We start from the raw sequence: 19,665 nt of genomic DNA on the forward strand, positions 1-19,665 counted from the left end.
GGTTGGAATAAACCAAACACACGGGGATATACAGCTTACAGCCTTGGGATGATTACTTTCCCATCCAACCATATGCACACTGTTTAAGTTAACGCTAACAATTCACACTTTTCAGTGGCAGACTTTGACTTGATGGGGCCGCCTCTGAAACCACCACATCCTGCCTGTCTGTATGACTCACACAGACGGCGACCTGTTTGGATTTGCTGCAGCACTGCCTCACTTCCCTCGCTCCAATCGATTGGACGGCATTAAGATAACATCATCGGGGGGTTTGTGCAAGCGAGAGGGGCCTCATTACACAGCGTGCGTGGTTAGTATTACTTGAGTAATAAGGCTGCCAACTCACTATTACAAAGCTCCTACACCATGAAAACTGTGTGTCATGCCCTAGCAGTCAGAGAGCATCCTGGCTCAGGAGTAAATGGCAGAAATACACATACAGTGCACAAACACCATACTCAGAGAGAGTCATTTGACAACTAGCTAGTCTTAAATAGCGAGAATACATTTTCCTGGGGAAGTATTATTAGCTGACATGTCTGTCTGCTCCACCACAGCTAGCGTTATCGCAGGGGTGGAGGCGGGTGGGTGTGGGATAAGCTAACGTTGACTAGATACTTTAAATCTGACAGGTGAGTGAGTTGCAGACAGTGCCAATCATAAAGGGCGATGAAGCGGCCATCATTCCCTGGACCAGAATAATATCTCAAGATGAGTTAAGAGTCAAATACTTGTTGCCCATGCTTTTCCGTGTAGTCTTCCCGAGCCTCGTCTGCTGTCTCTGTCTGCATATCACGAAAGCTCCTCAACAACAACCTCCTCACAGTTTCGCTAGTTAGCTCGGTTTAGCTAACACAGGCTAACATGCTAAAAACAAGACAGCGCCGCCCCGGGGTCTGTGGTCTCACCGAATTGCGAAGACTTGAAAGCCAAATTTGTCCGAGCTCTGGTTCCCAGCGAGATATCCATTAATGTCAGCGGAACTATCTTCTGTGTGATGTTTCTTCCTCTAGCTATGAGATTGAAGTTTATTTCGCGGAGTAAAATGGCTGCTACTGGTCTAGGTTCGGATGCAGAGTGACGTAATGACGCTGTCTGACAGGAAGCCTCGGGGAGGGGGGGGGGGGGGATCAGTTGACCAGTAAAGTGCTGTCCACTTTACTGGTCAGCGTGAGCCCGGCCAGTTTTTCTACTTTACTCCATCAAACACCACCACTGATCTCTATGTCAAAGCACTTTTCTCCCAAGGAGCCATATCTGTTTTTTGTGCTCACATAATGATCTGGTGGTGTTACATAACAGTGAGGCTGGTAGACATCCACAGAGAGGAGAGTGAAATCAGCCAGCTCCATTCATTCCCCCTACTTTGTTTTGTGGTAAAACTAAATGAATCCTCAACGACTGTCTTTTATGTGCTTCCTTTTATTGTTTTTATCATTTGTTTCTTGTGATTTTGCCCGTGTACCCTGTAAAGCACTATGGGACGCCTTTGGGTATGAAATGTGCTATATAAATAAAACCACTGCTCACCAAACCAGATCTCAGGACAGTTTGACTCTAGTTACACCTCTGGTGAATACTGAACTTGGGAAGACTGCCTTCCACTACTTTGCACCTTACAAATGGAATGAATTTCAGAAGATTTAAGAACTTCAATGTCTCATCCCACTGGCCGGCTTTAAACTTAACATTACTCACAATTGACCAGAGGCATCACCATCCTCTGCAGTGCCTTTCAAAAAGGCAAAACTGACAAAAAAACTTGAATATTTTAAAACAAATGATGTTAAATGTATATATTTTTTAGAGTGTGCGGTACCCTTTAGCAACCCTTTGAAACAATACAAAACAATTATACAATATTTAAGGACTTTATTTTTTCAGAATGTAAAACTTTACATTCTTATTTTAAAAAATCCAAGGAAATGTTCTATTTGCAGAGTAGTTTACAAAATAGAATAGAAAAACCTGCATTATTTCAGTTCATTCTGTACATTAATATCATACAAATTTCACTGTTGATGGCAAACTTTACAAACATGAGGTGTGAATTCAGTCTTTCTACAACGCCATTTCCATCAAGCTTTACAATGTAAAACTAATCCTGATGCCAGGAAAACATATTTATATAAGTCAGATGCTTTACTGCCCATCATGTATGTTTGGCCTTCTGCACAGGAGCAGGGACATCAGCAACATTATGCAGAAACTCATACAGCAACTTAGCGCTGTTAGCATTCCCAAGTATTTCTGCTAGCTTGTCCTGGCTGAGTTTGACTAAATCTGCCAGGCTGTCTGCGTTTTTTATAAGAGACCTGTAGTTTTTTGCGTTGACCCCAGGCATTTTCAGCAGGAAGTCATAAGGTCCGGGGTTGTAGAGGGCTGCCGATTCAGCCACCATGTCTGACTCAGCTGTGACTGCCTGAGCTGCCGCAGCATCGGGTTCAGAGCGACCTTGCTTTAGATCCAGGAAGAGGTCAGCCGTGGCGTGTGGGGAGGGGCACCAGAGTATCCGGAGCCGGGGGAAATGCAAGGTGAGTAGGGTGAGTTTTGACGAAATGTCATTAGACGATATCTCATGACGGAAATCTGACCGGGCCATTAAGGAAAACGGCTTCGCTGGGTCAAACTCAATGAGAAGCACTGGTTTCCTGTAGTAGCGGGTCATGGAGAGACACTGGGTGTAGAGGCGGCCGCTCTGCAACGAGCCAATCAGATCACTGACGCTCTTGCGCTCGACGCATGTTTCCGTGGTCAGGATGTAGTCACCTACTTCCAGGGTGACGGGCTCGATGTCCAGCCCACGCCGGTGCAGCAAGGAGGGCAGCTCACTGCGGAACTCACGCATGTCCACAATGACTCGAGAGGGCTCTTTGGGCTGCTCCTGGCCTCCTGGTTATAAGACAGAAAAATGGAAATACAAAATAATGAGACACTTCAAGGAAAGGACAGACAAAATAAATTGTCCAATTCCAAAGAGAATAAAAAAATAGAGGAATCTAGATCTTTCAAAAATACTAAAACAGACGTGCCTGCTTTGCGGGTGTTGGTGGTGGCATTGGCGGGCTCTAAATTTCTGGCTAGGTCCAGGTTGGTGTCCTCTCGCCCCTCCCTCTCCTCTGGGATGACCATAGTAGCCTTTTCCCTGCAGAGAAACACACATTCAAGCACCAATGAGAAGCCGACACTTCAACAAAACACACGTCAACAGGTGCTTGAGGAGAAAGACGTGGTTCTGACCTGATCAGGTGTTCAAAGGCTTTCTTTTCCTTCGACAGCGCCGTCAGGTACTTCTGCTCTTCTGTCGAGCCTCCATAGATGAGGAAATACACCCTTAGCGGCTTTCCGGGCCGGCTAGCTTTGTAGATCTCCAGCTGGCGGACGAAGCTGAGTTCGGCGTCGTACAGCACCACGAAGCTGGGCTCCACCTCATGCAGCACCCGCGTCAAGCTGTGGGGGTCAGTGAGGCCTTTCAGCGGGTGAATGACAGTCAGCGGCTCCTTCAGGATGCCATAGTAGGCATCCGATGACAAATCCAAATTCAGCTGTTCTTCCTCCCCTTCCTCCTCCTCCATCGGGTCTTCCTCATCTCCGCTGCTGCCCATTGCCGCTGCTTCACCTGTCTCCTCTTTCCCCACCATCTGGGTCAGGGTCAGGGAAGGCCTTTTTTTACTCTTCGTGGACTTTGTGTTCTTTTTATGTGCAGGCTCCTTCCCTTTGGCTCCTTTATTAGGCCAGCCTTTGCCCTTTTTGTGCGAGTCAAGTTCAAAGGCAGCGGCTGCGGCAGAGTCCCGTTTACCGATCGTGCGGGCGTACAGTCGGTTAAGCAGGCAGTCCGAGCCGTGCCTGATGTACTGCTGCAGCTGGGCACAAGTCCTGTCATCACTAGCACAGATCAGCACACGACCTAGGGGTGACATGTTAGATACATACACACCAGAGTTAGTACATCCTAACTAATAGCGAATAAACATCATCACATACATGGCAGATATAAATACATTGTTGATGGTGGATATTGGGACTCATCAAACACAGGTGTAACTAATAACATTAATATTGTGGCTGCATTTCTTTCCATTGGTGCACCAGTTTCTGGCTCTGGTGTCGCATGGCTTACTCCCAGTTTTTTTTTGTGAGACAGCCCTGCCAGACAAACTCAATTACCCCTTTGTCGACACCACTGCTACTATTTACCCCATTATACCATCATGTTTACATAATAAAACACAATTGAAAACGAGAGGAAAAGTTTGCACTTCTAAAAAGTATTTTCCAGTCAGAAACGTCCGACGGGAGAGCTGTGCGCTTATTGCAGCTGGATAGGTGGTGTCCATCTTGGCCAGGCTATTGAATTGTTTGGCCTCCCATAAAAATGTGTAGTGGGAGAAAGCCCCTATTCCATATTCTGTATTCTGTATTTACTCCTAATTCAGAGGGACTAGTTTGCCGTATACTGCAAGTACAGTTGTGCAAGATGTGTATGATGTAATCTACAAATCAGTAGCACAAGGCAGTGAACCAGGACAAACCAGCGCACCCTGAGGATGACTTTATGAACTGTCAGCTGTGTTTAGGCTGGCCTCTCTGCTGGTCCTAAATTTAAAATCTAATTCACTTGGAGAATTTTCTTATATGCTTTTTCCTATGTTAGTGCCATGTAATAGGCAAAAATTTACTAAAGATCAAGGTCATCTCAATGGACAACAAACAAACCTTTTGGAAACTACAAGGTACCTTCTATGAAAATCTGCTAATATAGTACATTATATGCAAATCCATAGAATAGAGGAGACATACACTGTTGACATGATGGACATTTATACATTTATAACCCTTTAACAGAACTGAGCTCTAACCTGGTTCATGTGGCGAGCTCTTGTTCTCCCTCTCAATCTCCTGCAGTACCTCAGTCAGAGCCTCCCACTTTGGGCTCTTCTCCAGCACCAGCTCCCGTTTCACCTCTGAAACACACACATACACGGAGCCTTTAGTGATTTCACCATCAGAACACACATAAGCAGATAACGTTGCGTATATCTACTCTGAGATCTGTTCACTGATCCGTTACCTAAGGCAGAGGATGGCTTCTGTTTCTCTGCCTCCGCTCCCACTTTGAGTTTCTTCTTGCTCTCGGGGATGCGGTACACTCTACCCCTGGCATTCACAAACATGGAGGTGCTGGAGTCGAGGAACAACCACCCTGACGGTTACAGGCACATGCGATCAAGGTGATTAATTACAAAGATACAGTTTTTGACCCCAAGTACTTCCAAGTAAGTACTCCCAGCAGCTAAATGCATCTAGTTTACCTGAATTGGATCCAAAGATCTTTTGGCTGGAGCGCAGCGACTCCAGCAGATTGAGGAAGGTCACGCAGTCGTACTGGGTGAGGTAGAGCAGGAGAACCCTCAGCACTTTCAGGTCCTGGACCAGGGCCTTGGTCTTTGCTCCCAGCTGGTGCCACAAGGGGTCCAGGTAGTGACGGATGGTCTGGATAGGAGTAAGGCAACACACAACCTTAAAAATGAAAATTCAACACACATATAGGGCACCACAACAATAGTATTTGTACAACAACAGAAGGTGTGTGTTTTTTAAGTGGAAATTTCATTTCAACATTAGATTCCATGCCAAAGCAGCTTAATCTATGTCGATAACGCAGTGACAGACCTTGTCAAAGGCGTTGCCTAGCGTGTTCTCCAGGGAGAGGTCTTCGGCCTCCAGGGTGGGGTTGTAGCGTTTCAGCTCCTTCAGACAGGCACTCATGATATCCAGGATGGAGCTCTGGATGGCCCTCATAGCCGGCGCCAATGACACATGGAGCTCCACCACCTCTGGCTTGTGCCTGTCCAGTACTGTGTTCACTGATGCTTGAAACCTGTGTTGGATGAAGAAGGTTAACAGAGCAAAGGTAAAGACGGATGAGGGAAGAATGCAGTCTTTATTAGTGTTATCAAATTACACAAGTGATTTTCCTGCAATGACATGTCTATTACGTTCCATCATACCTGGGCCACAGGTAGAGCTTCTTGACGAAGAGGTTCCTCATCACACGCTCCACCTGGCAGAAGCCCGAGGAGAAGGCTGTGGCCTTGTCAGTGAAGGCTTTAATGAAGCCTGTCTTGTTCTTCTGTCGGAACAGACGGAGGATGAAGGCCTCCTGACATGACTCAATGATCTTATGAGCACGATACACCAGGATGCCTGAGGGGGTGGAGCAGAAAGGTAGTCTGTGCATGTTGGTCTAGGTTTTTGTTTTGTAATGCAATGCATCATTATCATCACTTAAAAAGTTCTTGATGAAACTACCACTACTTTTTCACATATACAACCACAGAGTTTGACTTTTAGATGAAAAAATAAACTTTTTTGTCTGTCAACTGACTATTATTAAAGATATCTATTTATTCTGTTAGCAATATCAGAAATTATTATTAACTTGGCTTTAGCTGTTTGTCTCTCTTGTTAGTCCACATATTAAAAGACCTGTCAATCAACTTGTGAGTGGCAGGATGCTCCCATGAAGTGTTTTGAAATTTTGGTGGACAGGGCAACCCTTGTGTTTACATTTGGATCGTGGATTGTGCCTTTAAGATTCATTTTAATCCCTTATAACTCACATGGACAGTGCTGTTAGCACTGAGATGCCTCTATAACCAGGCCCAAACCAACTGATCATATGTTAAAAGTTTAGTTGTATCAATTATTAATCCTACATTAATGCCATTAAAAAATGGTCATAATAGTATAATAGGATGCAAATACAAGTGCACAAGCAAATGCTCCCAGAGTAGCTTAGACTAATAACAATTATTAGTGATAAATACGATCACAATATGTAACAAAGCAAACATGGCTCTCATTTCAGCTATGATCAGGCAGTTGTCTGACCTGATATGAGGTGAGCGGGGATGCGGTCAGTGAGGAAGTCGACCACCAGGATCCTGCTGGTGACAAACAGCACTCCTCCCTCCGTGTAAACATTGTAGCGCTCAGTGCTCTGCACGTCGCTGGTGACTGTCCTGGGCAGGTGGGTCACACCCTCCACTCGCAACTGCTCCGTGAAATACTCCTGAGAAGGGAGGACAAGCATAAGTACCTTTACACACTGGTTGCAGCAACTCTGAATTCTAAATATCTGAACTTCATTACCCAGGTGTCACACAAAGACTGTAATCTTTTGTCTTTGTAAAATCAGCTTGCCCAGGGTAGCATTTAAGTGCTCCACACAGTAATTACAGTACCTCCCTACAGTTGCCTATTGTCCAACAGGCCATTGGCTGCTTCCTCTATGAGTTGTGGCCCGAAAAAGTATAAAGGTATTTGGAAACAAGGAGGAGCCAAATTGAGATGCATTGTGAGATGTATTAACAGTAGTGTAATTAATGATGACGTATAAGCTATGTGACGCTATATAGACCCCTTTTCTCTGCAGATACTTTGACATATAAAAACATGTCAGTGTTGACAAGACAACAACATGTCTGCTGTGAAAAGAGTGTATTATTCCCTTTATGTTGTTGGTATGAGTGGGCTGGTTTTGTCGATAAGCAACGCAAAAGTCCATATCAACCATCTTGATGCCCAAAATCGCCTGGCGTTACTTAGCAACGGGCAAACGATGTCGCGCTCATAAGAGGCATGTGCGTAAGCTAGCGCTAACCTACTGGGTCGCTCACCTGTTCAGGTGCGGTTGTGTTGAGGAGAAGTACCAGGCTTCCCTGCTCCGAGTAGACCCGCATAAACTGCAGAAGGATGCGGTCTACCCCCATCCCCTCCGCCACCACCAGCAGCCCGTCACAGCCGAACAGACTCAGAAACATCTCGGTCTCGAACTCCAGCAGCGGGCCCGCCATGTTGGAGCCACAAAAATATCAGAAAACCACCAAGTTTTCTTTCACTCCCAGTGATAAAAGTTAGCTGAAAGCAACAGAAATCATTGTGAGACAGCCACTCGTTGGATGCTCGCATCTGTTAGTCAATGTTTTGAAGTTGCACATCCGGTCACGTGACACTAAAAAGAAAGAAGGACGAAATATTGAAAGTGACATTTAAGAACAAGAGCTCCATCTAGTGACGCGGATGATGCAGCAGGTAAAAAACTGTTAGTAAAAATCTGTCATTTCTTATATATCTGATGATGTCAAGCTCTTCTATATGAACTGTGTTGTGTTTTTACACTCATTTGGTTGCTGGTGGTTTATTCAATATGTAAACGATGCTTTTTGTCTCTTTCTCGCTTTCTCATAAAAATGTAATGGCACTTCGGAAAGTCTTTTCTTGCGGTTTTGTGAGATCTGAGAGTCCTAAATTCATGTTATCCTTTTTGTTTGTCTCTCCAGTTTTGACCTCCCAAAATGACAACTCTTTAATGCAAACAGAAAACTCTTTGATGTCAGATTTTCCCACAAGCATGTGAATGCATCCGCTATGTTAACAGTCTCTGCTTTCAAATGTATTTTAACAGAATTGTTATGTAATAATGATAATGACACATTGTCATGTTGATTTCAGAACATACTGAAAGGAAGTATATCCACTTTGGAAAAATGTTAGCAATAAAGTATACATCATTCATTTGGTTAAAGCACAAACAGCATGTGTCTGAATTCTGTTTTAGAGGCATTTTGTTCCTGACAAGAAGAAAATCTTTTGGAAAACAATAAGATTTAAAGTCATTTAATATCATATCTGGTTCTGACCTGTCAAAATATCTGGCTTTCGGATGGATTGGTGTAACGTAATCAGTATCACACCAAAAAAACTCACACCACTCAAACACTAATCCACTTTCAGTTAACTGCAGCAATAAGAAATACACTATCAAACAATAAAATGGGCACACAAATGCAGGGTACAGTGCCAATAGCTGTTTTAGTGACAGTATTAATGTGTTTTCTGGTGGATTATTCCTGTAATGCACCGACAGGAACAGAGCTGTAATATGCTTGCATAATAAAGCCTGCCAGCTGGGCTTTGTAAAACTCTGTTGTGTCAGCCCACATTTCTCTGTCGTAAGAGAGGAGGCTGAGGGGACTGGAATAGGTCTGTGCTCATGAACGACAACAGAGGAGCAGGACGACAGTGAGCCCACCACAACACCCCCAACACACCACACACACACACACACATACACACACATACTCACAGAGGTTTTGTTACACAGAGGCATGGACATGACGCATAGTTTTGAGACTTCAGGCTTAAATTTAGCCACTTTGATGTTTACATCTGTCACTCATCCGCTGTGATTACTAACTCTGTGTGGAGCCAGATTATATAAAACAACACATGGACCCCTGAGTGGGACTCATTATAATGAGTTATCTGGACAACACGTTCTTTCTTTCTTTCTTTCTTTCTTTCTTTCTTTCTTTCTTTCTTTCTGTCTTTCTTTCCCCTCTGTCCTGCTCTGCAAAGTTAGTTCAAGTTACCCTTGAAGTGACACAGGAAACTCTGTGTGTGTGTGTGTGTGTGTGTGTGTTAACATTGCCGACTGAATCTGTCAGGAAAACTAATTTCTTTTAATATCCTGATTTTGAATAAATGAGGGGTGAAGGACTGTTGCAAAAATTAAGTGTATTAATTAAAGCTCATATTTCAGTGACTCTACCATCACTAATGAATTTCATTAATGCTGTCAACAAGTGAAGGAAGAGGAATATGGAAAGTCTCATATAGCAGAATATAATCACTGTAGGGCCAAAGCTCAACATTGGTGGCTGGCCTCCAGTGGTGGCAAGTAGCCAAGTACCTTTACTCAAGTGCTGTTCTTAAGTATTTCCATGTTATGTTGCTTTATAGTTCTACGCCATTAAACTTCACAGGGAGATGTACTTTTTACTCCACTACATTTATTTGACCGCTGTAATTACTAGTTACTTTGCAGATTAAGATTTTACATAAAAAACATATGCTAAATTTATAAAATACGGAGATTAAATCAGTTATTCCCAACCTTTTCGGTTTATGACCCCTTCCCATAGAAGCAGTTAGGGCCTTAGTCACGTTTCTGGACATCTACATGTTGTTAGCAGTTCTACCAAACAGACATTTTCTCTCTGAACCTCTCAGATAGTTTCATTTATAGTAAATAACTGAAAAGTGTTTCAAACGTCTCATAAATGAATACACATTTGTGTAGCACAATTTCTTTTTCCTTCTTTACTAACCCTCGTAATCGTCTCAAAACCCCTTAGATTTACCTTGTGACCCTTTGGAGGGGCCCCACCCATAGGTTGGGAACCACTGGACTAAACTACTAAACTGACTGTACAGTGTGTAAAAGTAGCAGTAAAATGCTGCAGTATTTACACAATCACAAGGGCCATTTTTCTTTTACTTTTGATATTTTAAGTGTATTTAGCTGATAATACTTCTGCTCTTATACTTTTGATTTTGAATGCAGGACCTTTACTTGTTATGGAGTATTTTTACATGGTCGTGTTGGTAAAAGATCTGGGTACGTCTTGACCTTAAACTGAGACTTAAATTCCTGCAGCCCGATTCCAAAATCTTGTAGGAAGCCTCCACATAAGCTGTAGCAGCATATTAATGCCAATGGCTTTGGTAAGAGACGTTCAACAATCACATAAAGGTTGTAATGTTCGGTACACATACTTTTGGCCATGCAGTGTACTGCAATATTCCTGGGCCAGTATTTTGTAGTCCATCCGTATGATCTCACAGTGAACTTTCTTACAGACTGCAGGCGTCCTGACTGAGGAGATGCAGCGGAGCAGAGAGAGAGAATTAAAAAAAAAAACCCACTCCAGCCAACATCAAAGGTGGCCCTGAAGGTAGCAGGAGACACAGCGTCAGGACAGTGTAACGCCAGTGGGGAGCTTTATAGGTACCTTGAACAGAAACTGACAACTTGAAGTGAACTTGAAGTGAGGGGAAAGCCGGAGGAAGCCCAGCACGAAAAGAAAAATGAGACTCTACCTCAGTATGGAAGGGTTGGATGAGGTCGTTGCCTAGAAACACGAGAGCAGAAGTGACATTATTTGGATTTTCATTCAAGTGTAAAATCTGAAAAAAGGCACAGAAAACATAGTGAAACACTTGCATCTCCAAAATGTCTTTTACAGCCACGTTCACGGCCTCGTGTTTGGCTTGAAAACCATGTTTACTCCAGTTAAGTTTGTGTGCTGATGATCTGACTACAAGGGCTCATCTGATATTCTTAAAGAAATGAAATATAATATAAAGATCCGTCACAGCATCTCTCCAGTGATATTTGTTTGAAAAACTTAAAGCAATGCATTAAGAAAACAATTGGCCACACCTCTGCAATGGAACGGGACAAACATGTTGGACAACCGAGAGCACAGGCACAGAAACGACTCCTGGAGGATTCAAGTAATGCACTGTCATGGACAAGCCTATAGAGAGCAGTGGAGCGCTTTGAGTTGACAAACTCACGCGTCTTACTTATGATGGGTCTACCTCTGGGGTGATCAGTGTGTGAGAACGTTTGTGTACATCTAGCCTCTTCTGGGAGACAATCAGCTGCTACATGTCAGGATGAAAACATGAAGCAGGGATGGAGTGGTAACATGACACCATTAGGGCTGACAAGAGAGAGGGGGGGGGGGGCAACATAATTGATTCTGCTATTATTACAGTTTTATGGTACATGAAATTGAATCAAACGATGCATAAATGTGCTTGAAGGAAGCAGCATGTTTCCACGGAGGGAGCGCCGCGTTGGTTGGCACATGTGAGGGATTGCAGCAAAAAACCTGCTTCTCTTTGCACCAAGCGAGAGGAGCAAAAATATGTACGTTTGGCAGCTGATGTGCATCCTGATATCAGGGACGGTGTGGCACCGTTGTAAATGAGAAGAGAACAGCTTGAAATTGACGGCAGGCTGGAGGATAAAATAAGACGAGATATTTAACACTGCCTGCCTGACTGCAGTGTAGGAGGTAAAGAAAGAGAAAGAGAGCGGAGAAGAGAAAGTAAAGGCTAAAGGCCCGATACATCCCTGCAGCCCTCATTAGGAAAAGGGAGAAGCAGCAGGGTTTTGTTGTAAATGGAGGGCTAAGCCTGAGAGCCAACCAGGCTCTAAGGGCCAAACTCGACGCCTCTGGAGGTTAACACACACACACACACACACACACACACACACACACACACACACACAGCCACTCTTTAAAGGAATAGTTTGACATTTTGGGAAGTAAGGTTATTTGCCTTTTTACTGAGAGTTACAGTAGATGAGAAGACCAAGGCCACTCTCTTGTTTGGTCCTTAAATATGAAGCTATAGAGCCAGCAGCCGGTTAGCTTAGCACAAAGACTGGAAACAGGGGGAAACAGCTAGCCTGGCTCTGTCCAAAAGTAACAAAATCCACCTATCGGCACCTCTAAAGCTCGCTAATGAACATTTGTAAAAATGACCTGTTGAGGTTTTATGGGGGGTCAAGTGCTGAACTATCTCGTCTGCTAGTAAGCTAGTTAGTTAGTCAGTAAGTTAGCCTAGCACATAACTCCCTGTAAAAAAAAAACAACTTTGCATGTATTTTTCAAATAATATCAGATGCCTGATGCTGAGCCAACAACTCTTAGACTGCGCCTCGGTTTGAACCACCCGACTTAGGTCAAACTCTGAAAAGTATGACTCACTGAAAGCCTTTTAGTGCTAAGAGCAGTCACGAATTTAGAAAACTGTGGAGTTTCAGTGGCAATAAAGGTGCCGCAGAAGCACAGAAGATGGCTGCTGCAGGCTCCAGCATTTCAGGCTGTCGTGACCCTTGCCACTCCAACACCTTAGCGAAATGTGACTAGAGATTATGGTGCTTGGAAATGGCAGAGCGGCGTCCGCTGCATGTTCACAAATTGCGATTATTACAGAACACCCTCGGTGCACTGAAATATAGATGAGAGAGAGGAGCATTTTTGGCACTCGGAGTTGGGTCAAGCAGCACCAGTCAAGCAGCCCCTGTAATGCTCAACCATAATGACACACACACACACACACACACACAAACACACAAGTAATTTCTTTGTTTACGTAATGGTGGGAGCTGATTACCAAAAGCTAAGAGACCTACGTTTTTTTTTTCCAGGGCTGCAATTTACATATATTATCAGTGACAAAACAAGGGAATGAACAGTGTAGCAGTGAAGAGAAAGCACTCTCTCGTGGTCAAACAATGCATGCAAAGGAAGCAGAAGAAATCTATTGAAGCAAATGTATGGCTTTTATAAGAGGCATGAACAAGGCTCGCCGCCTGACACATCCACTTTAGCAAATCACTGTGACAGCGGATGCCAATAAAGCGGAGGGGAACGTGGCGTTTGCGAGAAAAGATGAGAAAGGGGAACAGAGGGGGGAGCTGAGGGAGAGGGAAAGACAATAACAGGAAGTGAAGGAGTGAGACACGGAGAGACAGATAAACACATTTTTCCTGTAATGTTTGGCGAACCAGCACCAATGGCTGGCTTTGTCAAATGGGCATATTAGATGAATAATTCAAGGCGGCTGGCAGGCTGGATGGTGTCAGTAGGTGACAGGGGAGACACGTTACAGGCTGGAGTGGATGTCAGTGACACATTAGAGGGAATTGCTGCTACGTGTGTGTGTGAGTGTGTGTGTGAGTGTGTGTGTGTGTGTGTGTGTGACAATGGGAGAAACACACAAGGCTTGTTTGGTGAGAATATAAGAGAAAGATACAGAGCGAAGAAGGGTTAGTGTGTTTATGAGATTTGGAGGCAGGCACGAACAGAGAAATACCCACAGTGCAGAGGGACTGACATGCAGAGTTTTCATGAACCATTAGCATATCTCACTCAGTCCCTCTCATGAGCAATCACGGGAGAACTGCTACTGTTTTCACAGTGTTTTTCTCCCCAGCACAGAGCCACGGCATCGAGGCTTTCCGTTTGATGTTGCGGACACACATTCCCTCTCGTCTATAAACCAATAAACCCCAAATCCTGACAGATCCGAGGCCCGTTATCGACCGGCGGACCTCAAATCCACAATCCAGCACTTCCTGAAACCAGAGCTAGAGAGGCGAGGATGAACAAGAGAGAACCAAAGGAGAGAAGCAGAGATCAAGGCAGCTCAAAGGCTGATTTGATCTCTACCAGCAATGTCCTGGAGAGGCGGACCTCCACTCTCTCTGCGGTGGGGGAGGAAGAGGAGGAGGTGTGGAGGTTGAGAGGGTGCTCGTGTTGAATTTAAAACCTTGCTATAGGCGTTTATGTTTTCACAATAACAACATCTTGACACTGAGAGGATTGAAGGCTACAATATCGAACTTCTTGCCTCGGAGGGAACTGTATCATTCGTCCCACCCTCCTCCACCTCAGGTGGACAAGTTTGCACCACGATGCTCTTTACTCATCTCGATGATCTGTGTACCTTGAAATGGCAACGACAGGCTGAAACAAACCACTGTGAATGTACCAGTAAAATACTTGGATTGTGTTTTCTGGGTAAGCCATGTCTGTACATCAAACAAACATATTGCCATCTTGAGAAGATTGATAACAATTTCATCTTTGTGTTGATTGCAGTGATCACTTGGTGTGGTTAGCTTAGCTTATCTTAGCTCAAACACTGGATAAAGAAGAAGTGTTGCATTTTAAAGTAGAAAAACAAACTTGTCAACGTTTTCTGGTGAACAAACTATGCAAGGTTCTGCTCTAAACTACCCCCATGTCTGAATTACAGTTTCTTGTTCCTTATTGGTCGGCTAATCATGAACAATTCATCCATCCGGCCTATGGCCTATTGCTTCAACCAGTACCAGAAGCTGTGCTATCTCACTGGCTTGCTCTTGGTCGACACACTGTGAAATCAAGTGTTGAAGATGACTAAAATCCTGAAACCATTTTGCTGGACAATTTTCAATCTTGACTGTCATTGTTTATCAAAAGTATTTATTGAAATAAAGTACAAACATCCTTAACATTAAATCTGTGGACAAGTGTCACAACAGATAGCACTATTGAGCCTCATGGTACACTCACACAGGTGTTTCCACTTTGCCTAATTTGACCTCTTGTTAGGACACATGCAGATTGTGTTTGATCGCCCTCACTCTGCTTTTAATTCATGTCTCAGGGCAGCCATCTTGACTTGTAAAGGCCTGAAAAGCACAGGTGACAAATGCACACGCAGCTGAATAAATCAACATCATCATATACACAATGGCTCTCAATAGACCTTTTTTCGTGGATGACATCTGGACACCATCAAACACACATGTAACTAATACTATTAATAATTGTAATTGACTGCATTCCTTTTCCAGTATGTGATAGGATGAGGTGTTGCTGGCCCTGGTGCATGCTGGCTCACTCACCCACAGGGTTTACTGGCAGGCGTGAACACAATGGAGCCATCATTAATGGTTTTATTTGTTACACCTGTGCTTTTCCTGCAATGACGTGCCAAAACATCTGCCCTGAAAAAGGTCTAGGACAAGTTACACTTATAAGTACATGGAGTCTGGTGACTTCACAAAACTCCCGGAGCAGCTGAACCTTGGTCTGATCGGCCAGACACACAACACCTGTGTGGGTGTGTAGTTCCCTGTTGATTTTATGTATATCTAAATATAAGGCAGTGAGAGCCATCGGGAGTCAGCTACAGGGACTGGCAAAACAATGAGCTGAAAGTAGATTTGTAAAGACCAGCAGTATATGGCTGATTTGAATTCAGGTCAGCTAGGCTCACTAGCTAATGGAGAAAGAGTCTTATGTGATTGCCAAAACTCAAGTTTAGCTCTTTGTTGAGTCCCAAAGGAGATGAGAGACCGGGTCAAAGTTCACATAGAAAACATCTAAAGAATCGTTTGCTCTCACTTTGACCCGGCTCGGCCCAGGAGAGGGAGGAGGAGGGTAGCTGGGAGACTGATGCAAGGTCTGGATGAAGCCAGTGCATTTACCGAGAGTCAGTGGAGGCGCTCGCACGTAGTGAAGGTTTAGCGAGCACGTATGTGCAGCATAAGCACGACTTCAGATGCACACACGCGCAAAGAAGTACACACTTCTCCTTTTAAAAGCCAGATAGCTGTCAAGCGCCTGAAGCACTAAGTCAAAGGCAAAGGAGGATTTCAAACATTAGCATTCCTCCATAATTCCTCCTAATCCAAACACTAACACAACAGTAGGAAGTTCAATCTAATTGAGGAGGGGATGAAAGCCAAGGATATCCTGTGTGGGAAAAGATATCTGGATTAATTAGTATTGTTGTGGTAGCGTATGTGTGCGTTTGGATGTACAGCTATTTGTACGTGCGTGCCAAAATGTATGTACGTGCATCGACGTGTGTGTTTGTGTGTTTGACAGTGCGAGAGGGTAATTGTTACTGTATTACATCCTGTATGTGGAGCCGGCACCTCATCAGTGAATGTTCACTGTCATAAGAAGCATGTTTGATTGGATTTTCCTGTTTTAATCACGTTGCCTCTATTTTTGCTTATGGTGGTGGGGCCTGGCTAATTACAAGGATGGATTAAATTTGAATGTCAACATGTTAAAGGCATGCAATAAACACATGGAGGCATCATTTTAAACGAATCAACCACGTGTGAGTGTTTGTTTGTACTTGCATCCTTGTGAGGACCATGTTCATGTAAGTGCATACATATGAACATGTGCGTCTGCATTTTGTGCGTGAAATGGAAGTAAAGGTACAAACACTTTCTAGTGTGAAAAACAGACTTGATTTAAGTATTACTGAATTATTGTGCAAAAATAAAAGCCCTCGACTCAAAATGCTACTAAGGTTGCACTCGGGCAATCTACTCGAGATGCGCCTTCTCCTCAGATGGAATCTACCCAATAACCAAAAGGTGGATTCAAACCCAGGATCTTCTGAGACAGTCCTCACCAGAAAAATGACAACATTGGTTGTTTGTCCAGACACACACCTAAAGTGGCAAATAACCAAGGTTTACACCTTCCAAACAAACAAACTGTTGCGGTCATGAGGGTGTTTTAGGTGTATTCTTTAGTCTGGGAGTGCTAATCCACCATGTTCTTTTAGATTTTATTCATGTTTTAAGTTTGACACTTTTCCTTTTGAAAAAGAAAATTAATATTTGGAATGATTGCACCGCATTGCCTAGTCTCGGAGGCGCTTCCAACTATGCGCAGCACGTCGGCACCCGTCAGTTTAGTGAGTTGTTAGCCTGCAACTCGGGTGCTGATGCTCCCCTACAGTTTATTGCTTGATGAAATGCCTCCATTAGTGTCGAATCCTACAGTAATGGCATGCAGATGGGCCCTCATGTGCTAAAGCATGCTCAGTTTGAGGCGATGTTGACCGACAGTCTGTCTACCTGCCTATATACTGTGTGTGTGTGTGTGTGTGTGTGTGTGTGTTCATGTATGTATGAAGAAAATGTACCATATTTTCCAGCATCTCTGTGCATGTGTGTGTAGCCTTCACTCGTGTGCATGTGAGGGTCTGAGAGGGTGTGTGTGTGTGTGTGTATTATCATAGTGTGTTAATATTCGAGTGTGTGCGCACTTGCATTAGAGAGAGAATAAGTGCATGTTTGTGTATTTATGTGTGTGCAGTCTCCTCTCAGGGAATAGCAGGCGGTTTAGAGACGTATTCGCTTCCATTCAGCTGTTACACTCTGCTGCTCCTCGGGGGTCTCATAGAAGCGACGCAGCAGTGAGGGGAGAGTGTTGTGATGACAGTGGGAAATGGCCGCTACGCCACACTATAAATTGCTCTGCTGGGTAAAAGAAACTTTAAGTTGGTTAGCGTTAGCCCGCAAGAACTCTGAACTTTCAAACTCAGTGGGCATATTCCAACTACCATACAATGTGAATTATACCTGACTCTGCTGTGGCAGCCTGTTGGTGAAAAAAGACCGACTAAGGGACAAATATGTATATGATATTGAGACTTGACTTCGAAGCAGGTGGATGGGCCAGATCGTTCGTTTTTTTTCTTCTCAGCTAAAGCATGAGGGCATTCCCTTTAAAACTTATGGATACAATCACAGATCCTCTCATTGTAACTGGAGAATGCTGTCCTCTCCCTCATTCCCACTTATTCCAGTTACTCCAAATTAGTAGTTGGGGGTGACTTCAATTGTGTCTTGCGTCCATATTTAGATAGATCATCTCAAACTCTTCGAAGAGGTCTAAAGCAGCAGACTGTTTTGATAAATGCGTAAGTCACTCCAATATAGTTGATATATTGAGAACTGTTAATCCCACAGGGGGACTTCCTATTCCTATTCCTGCAGCACTTATATTTTCTATCACAAAGCACTAAACACAAAGCGCAGCTGAGGACATGAACCAAAGTACTGGACAAAGTATAAAATGTGACTTGATGAGGACACTAGAGAAAAACGTTACGGGATCACCAGTTCAGTAAGCTTCTTTTTTTTTTCTCAGGCCAATAGGCAGTAGCCTGATTGTGCCTTTTTGTAATGCAAGCAGTGGTTTGATCACATATTCTGAGCAATATGGAAATCACAATGGAACATGCAGCTCGCAGCTATATAAGCCTTCTAAACGCTTCCTTTGTTTAATTCAAATACTGTTACGTGTGGAAATACTGACACCCTTAACGTGGCTCCAATAGCTCCTCAGCAGGAGGCCTTCCTAGCAAGTGAGCTAACTTTAACGTCGAACTGTGGTGCTGTGATCGCAGGAATCGCAGGAGACCATGTCAAGTTTACACATCAGATGGACGCAAAACTGTTGTATACTGGCGCTACACTAGTTTGATGGAGCCAAATTGTTTCTGGTTCATGGTGCCCTCCAAACTTTGAGTAAAGGTGTTGATTTCTGGTGTTCAGTTTTGAACAAATATTTGAGTACAGCCTTCAATTTGGAGTCATCCAGCAGTTCATGAACTGCAGGACAATAGTGGGCCGACATTGTATTACTATGAATACTAATACAATGAAGGCCCACTATTGTCCTGGCCACTTCCTCACAAACATAGCGCTCATTTTCACACACACACACACACACACACACACGTAGTGAAACAAACAAACACACGCACACGCAGTGTTGTGTAGCTAGGTGGGCGCAGGTGCTCCTTGTTGTCCTGATGAACCACTCCTGTCTCTCTCCGCCTCTCAGCCGCTACATTCACATCCTGTGTGCTGGTAAATAACAGCGTTTGGCCATTTTTAGTCGGCAGGTGGCTCGTTGTTGGAGAGGTTGTGTTCCACGTCCAAACAAACTGTTGAAACAATCTTCCATCTTCACTTTGAGAGAGTGGGAGTCCAGTTGGTGGTGGTGTGAAGAACAGTATTGTGGGTAAATGTCGCAGAGAGCCTTCTGTTCCATATCTGACTAAGTGAACAAAAAAAAAAAAAAAAAACCCTTGAGCAGAGCACATCCACCACTTTGTCTGCTCAAACAACAGACAGAGAGAACAAGACTCAAGAGGGTTTCTGCAGAGTAATGACTGAGGTCTGTCAATGTCGTCTTTCTAGTGCTGAGACACACACATGCAACTACTGGGCAGCTATTAAAAAGAAGAATGACTTTGGCTCCTTGCCCAAAGTTCAGGTTATTGTGCACTTTATTTTGTTGGCACATAGACACGTTGAGGAATTGTCTAACCACTGACATGGCTCACTTCCTGTTTCCACACACTGTGTATTGCGTCATATGGGATGGATGTTAGAGATGGGAAAGATTCCCATGTTTATGA

General features: G+C 43.9%; 1 protein-coding gene across 1 annotated transcript; it reads right to left on the reverse strand.

Annotated features, from left to right (window-relative positions):
- Positions 1-1,934: 1,934 nt before the first annotated feature.
- On the reverse strand, positions 1,935-7,862 carry ercc4 (excision repair cross-complementation group 4). The gene is made up of 10 exons (XM_070927471.1): positions 7,686-7,862; positions 6,898-7,078; positions 6,015-6,210; positions 5,677-5,884; positions 5,316-5,496; positions 5,075-5,206; positions 4,863-4,967; positions 3,244-3,910; positions 3,036-3,148; positions 1,935-2,895 (listed from the first exon to the last, which is right to left on the reverse strand). The coding sequence occupies exons 1-10, from the start codon at positions 7,860-7,862 to the stop codon at positions 2,156-2,158; spliced, it is 2,700 nt and encodes an 899-aa protein (XP_070783572.1). The 3' UTR covers positions 1,935-2,155.
- Between the last annotated feature and the right edge of the window lie 11,803 nt (positions 7,863-19,665).

This window comes from Enoplosus armatus, chromosome 20, assembly GCF_043641665.1.
Source record: "Enoplosus armatus isolate fEnoArm2 chromosome 20, fEnoArm2.hap1, whole genome shotgun sequence".
Classification (NCBI taxonomy): domain Eukaryota; kingdom Metazoa; phylum Chordata; class Actinopteri; order Centrarchiformes; family Enoplosidae; genus Enoplosus; species Enoplosus armatus.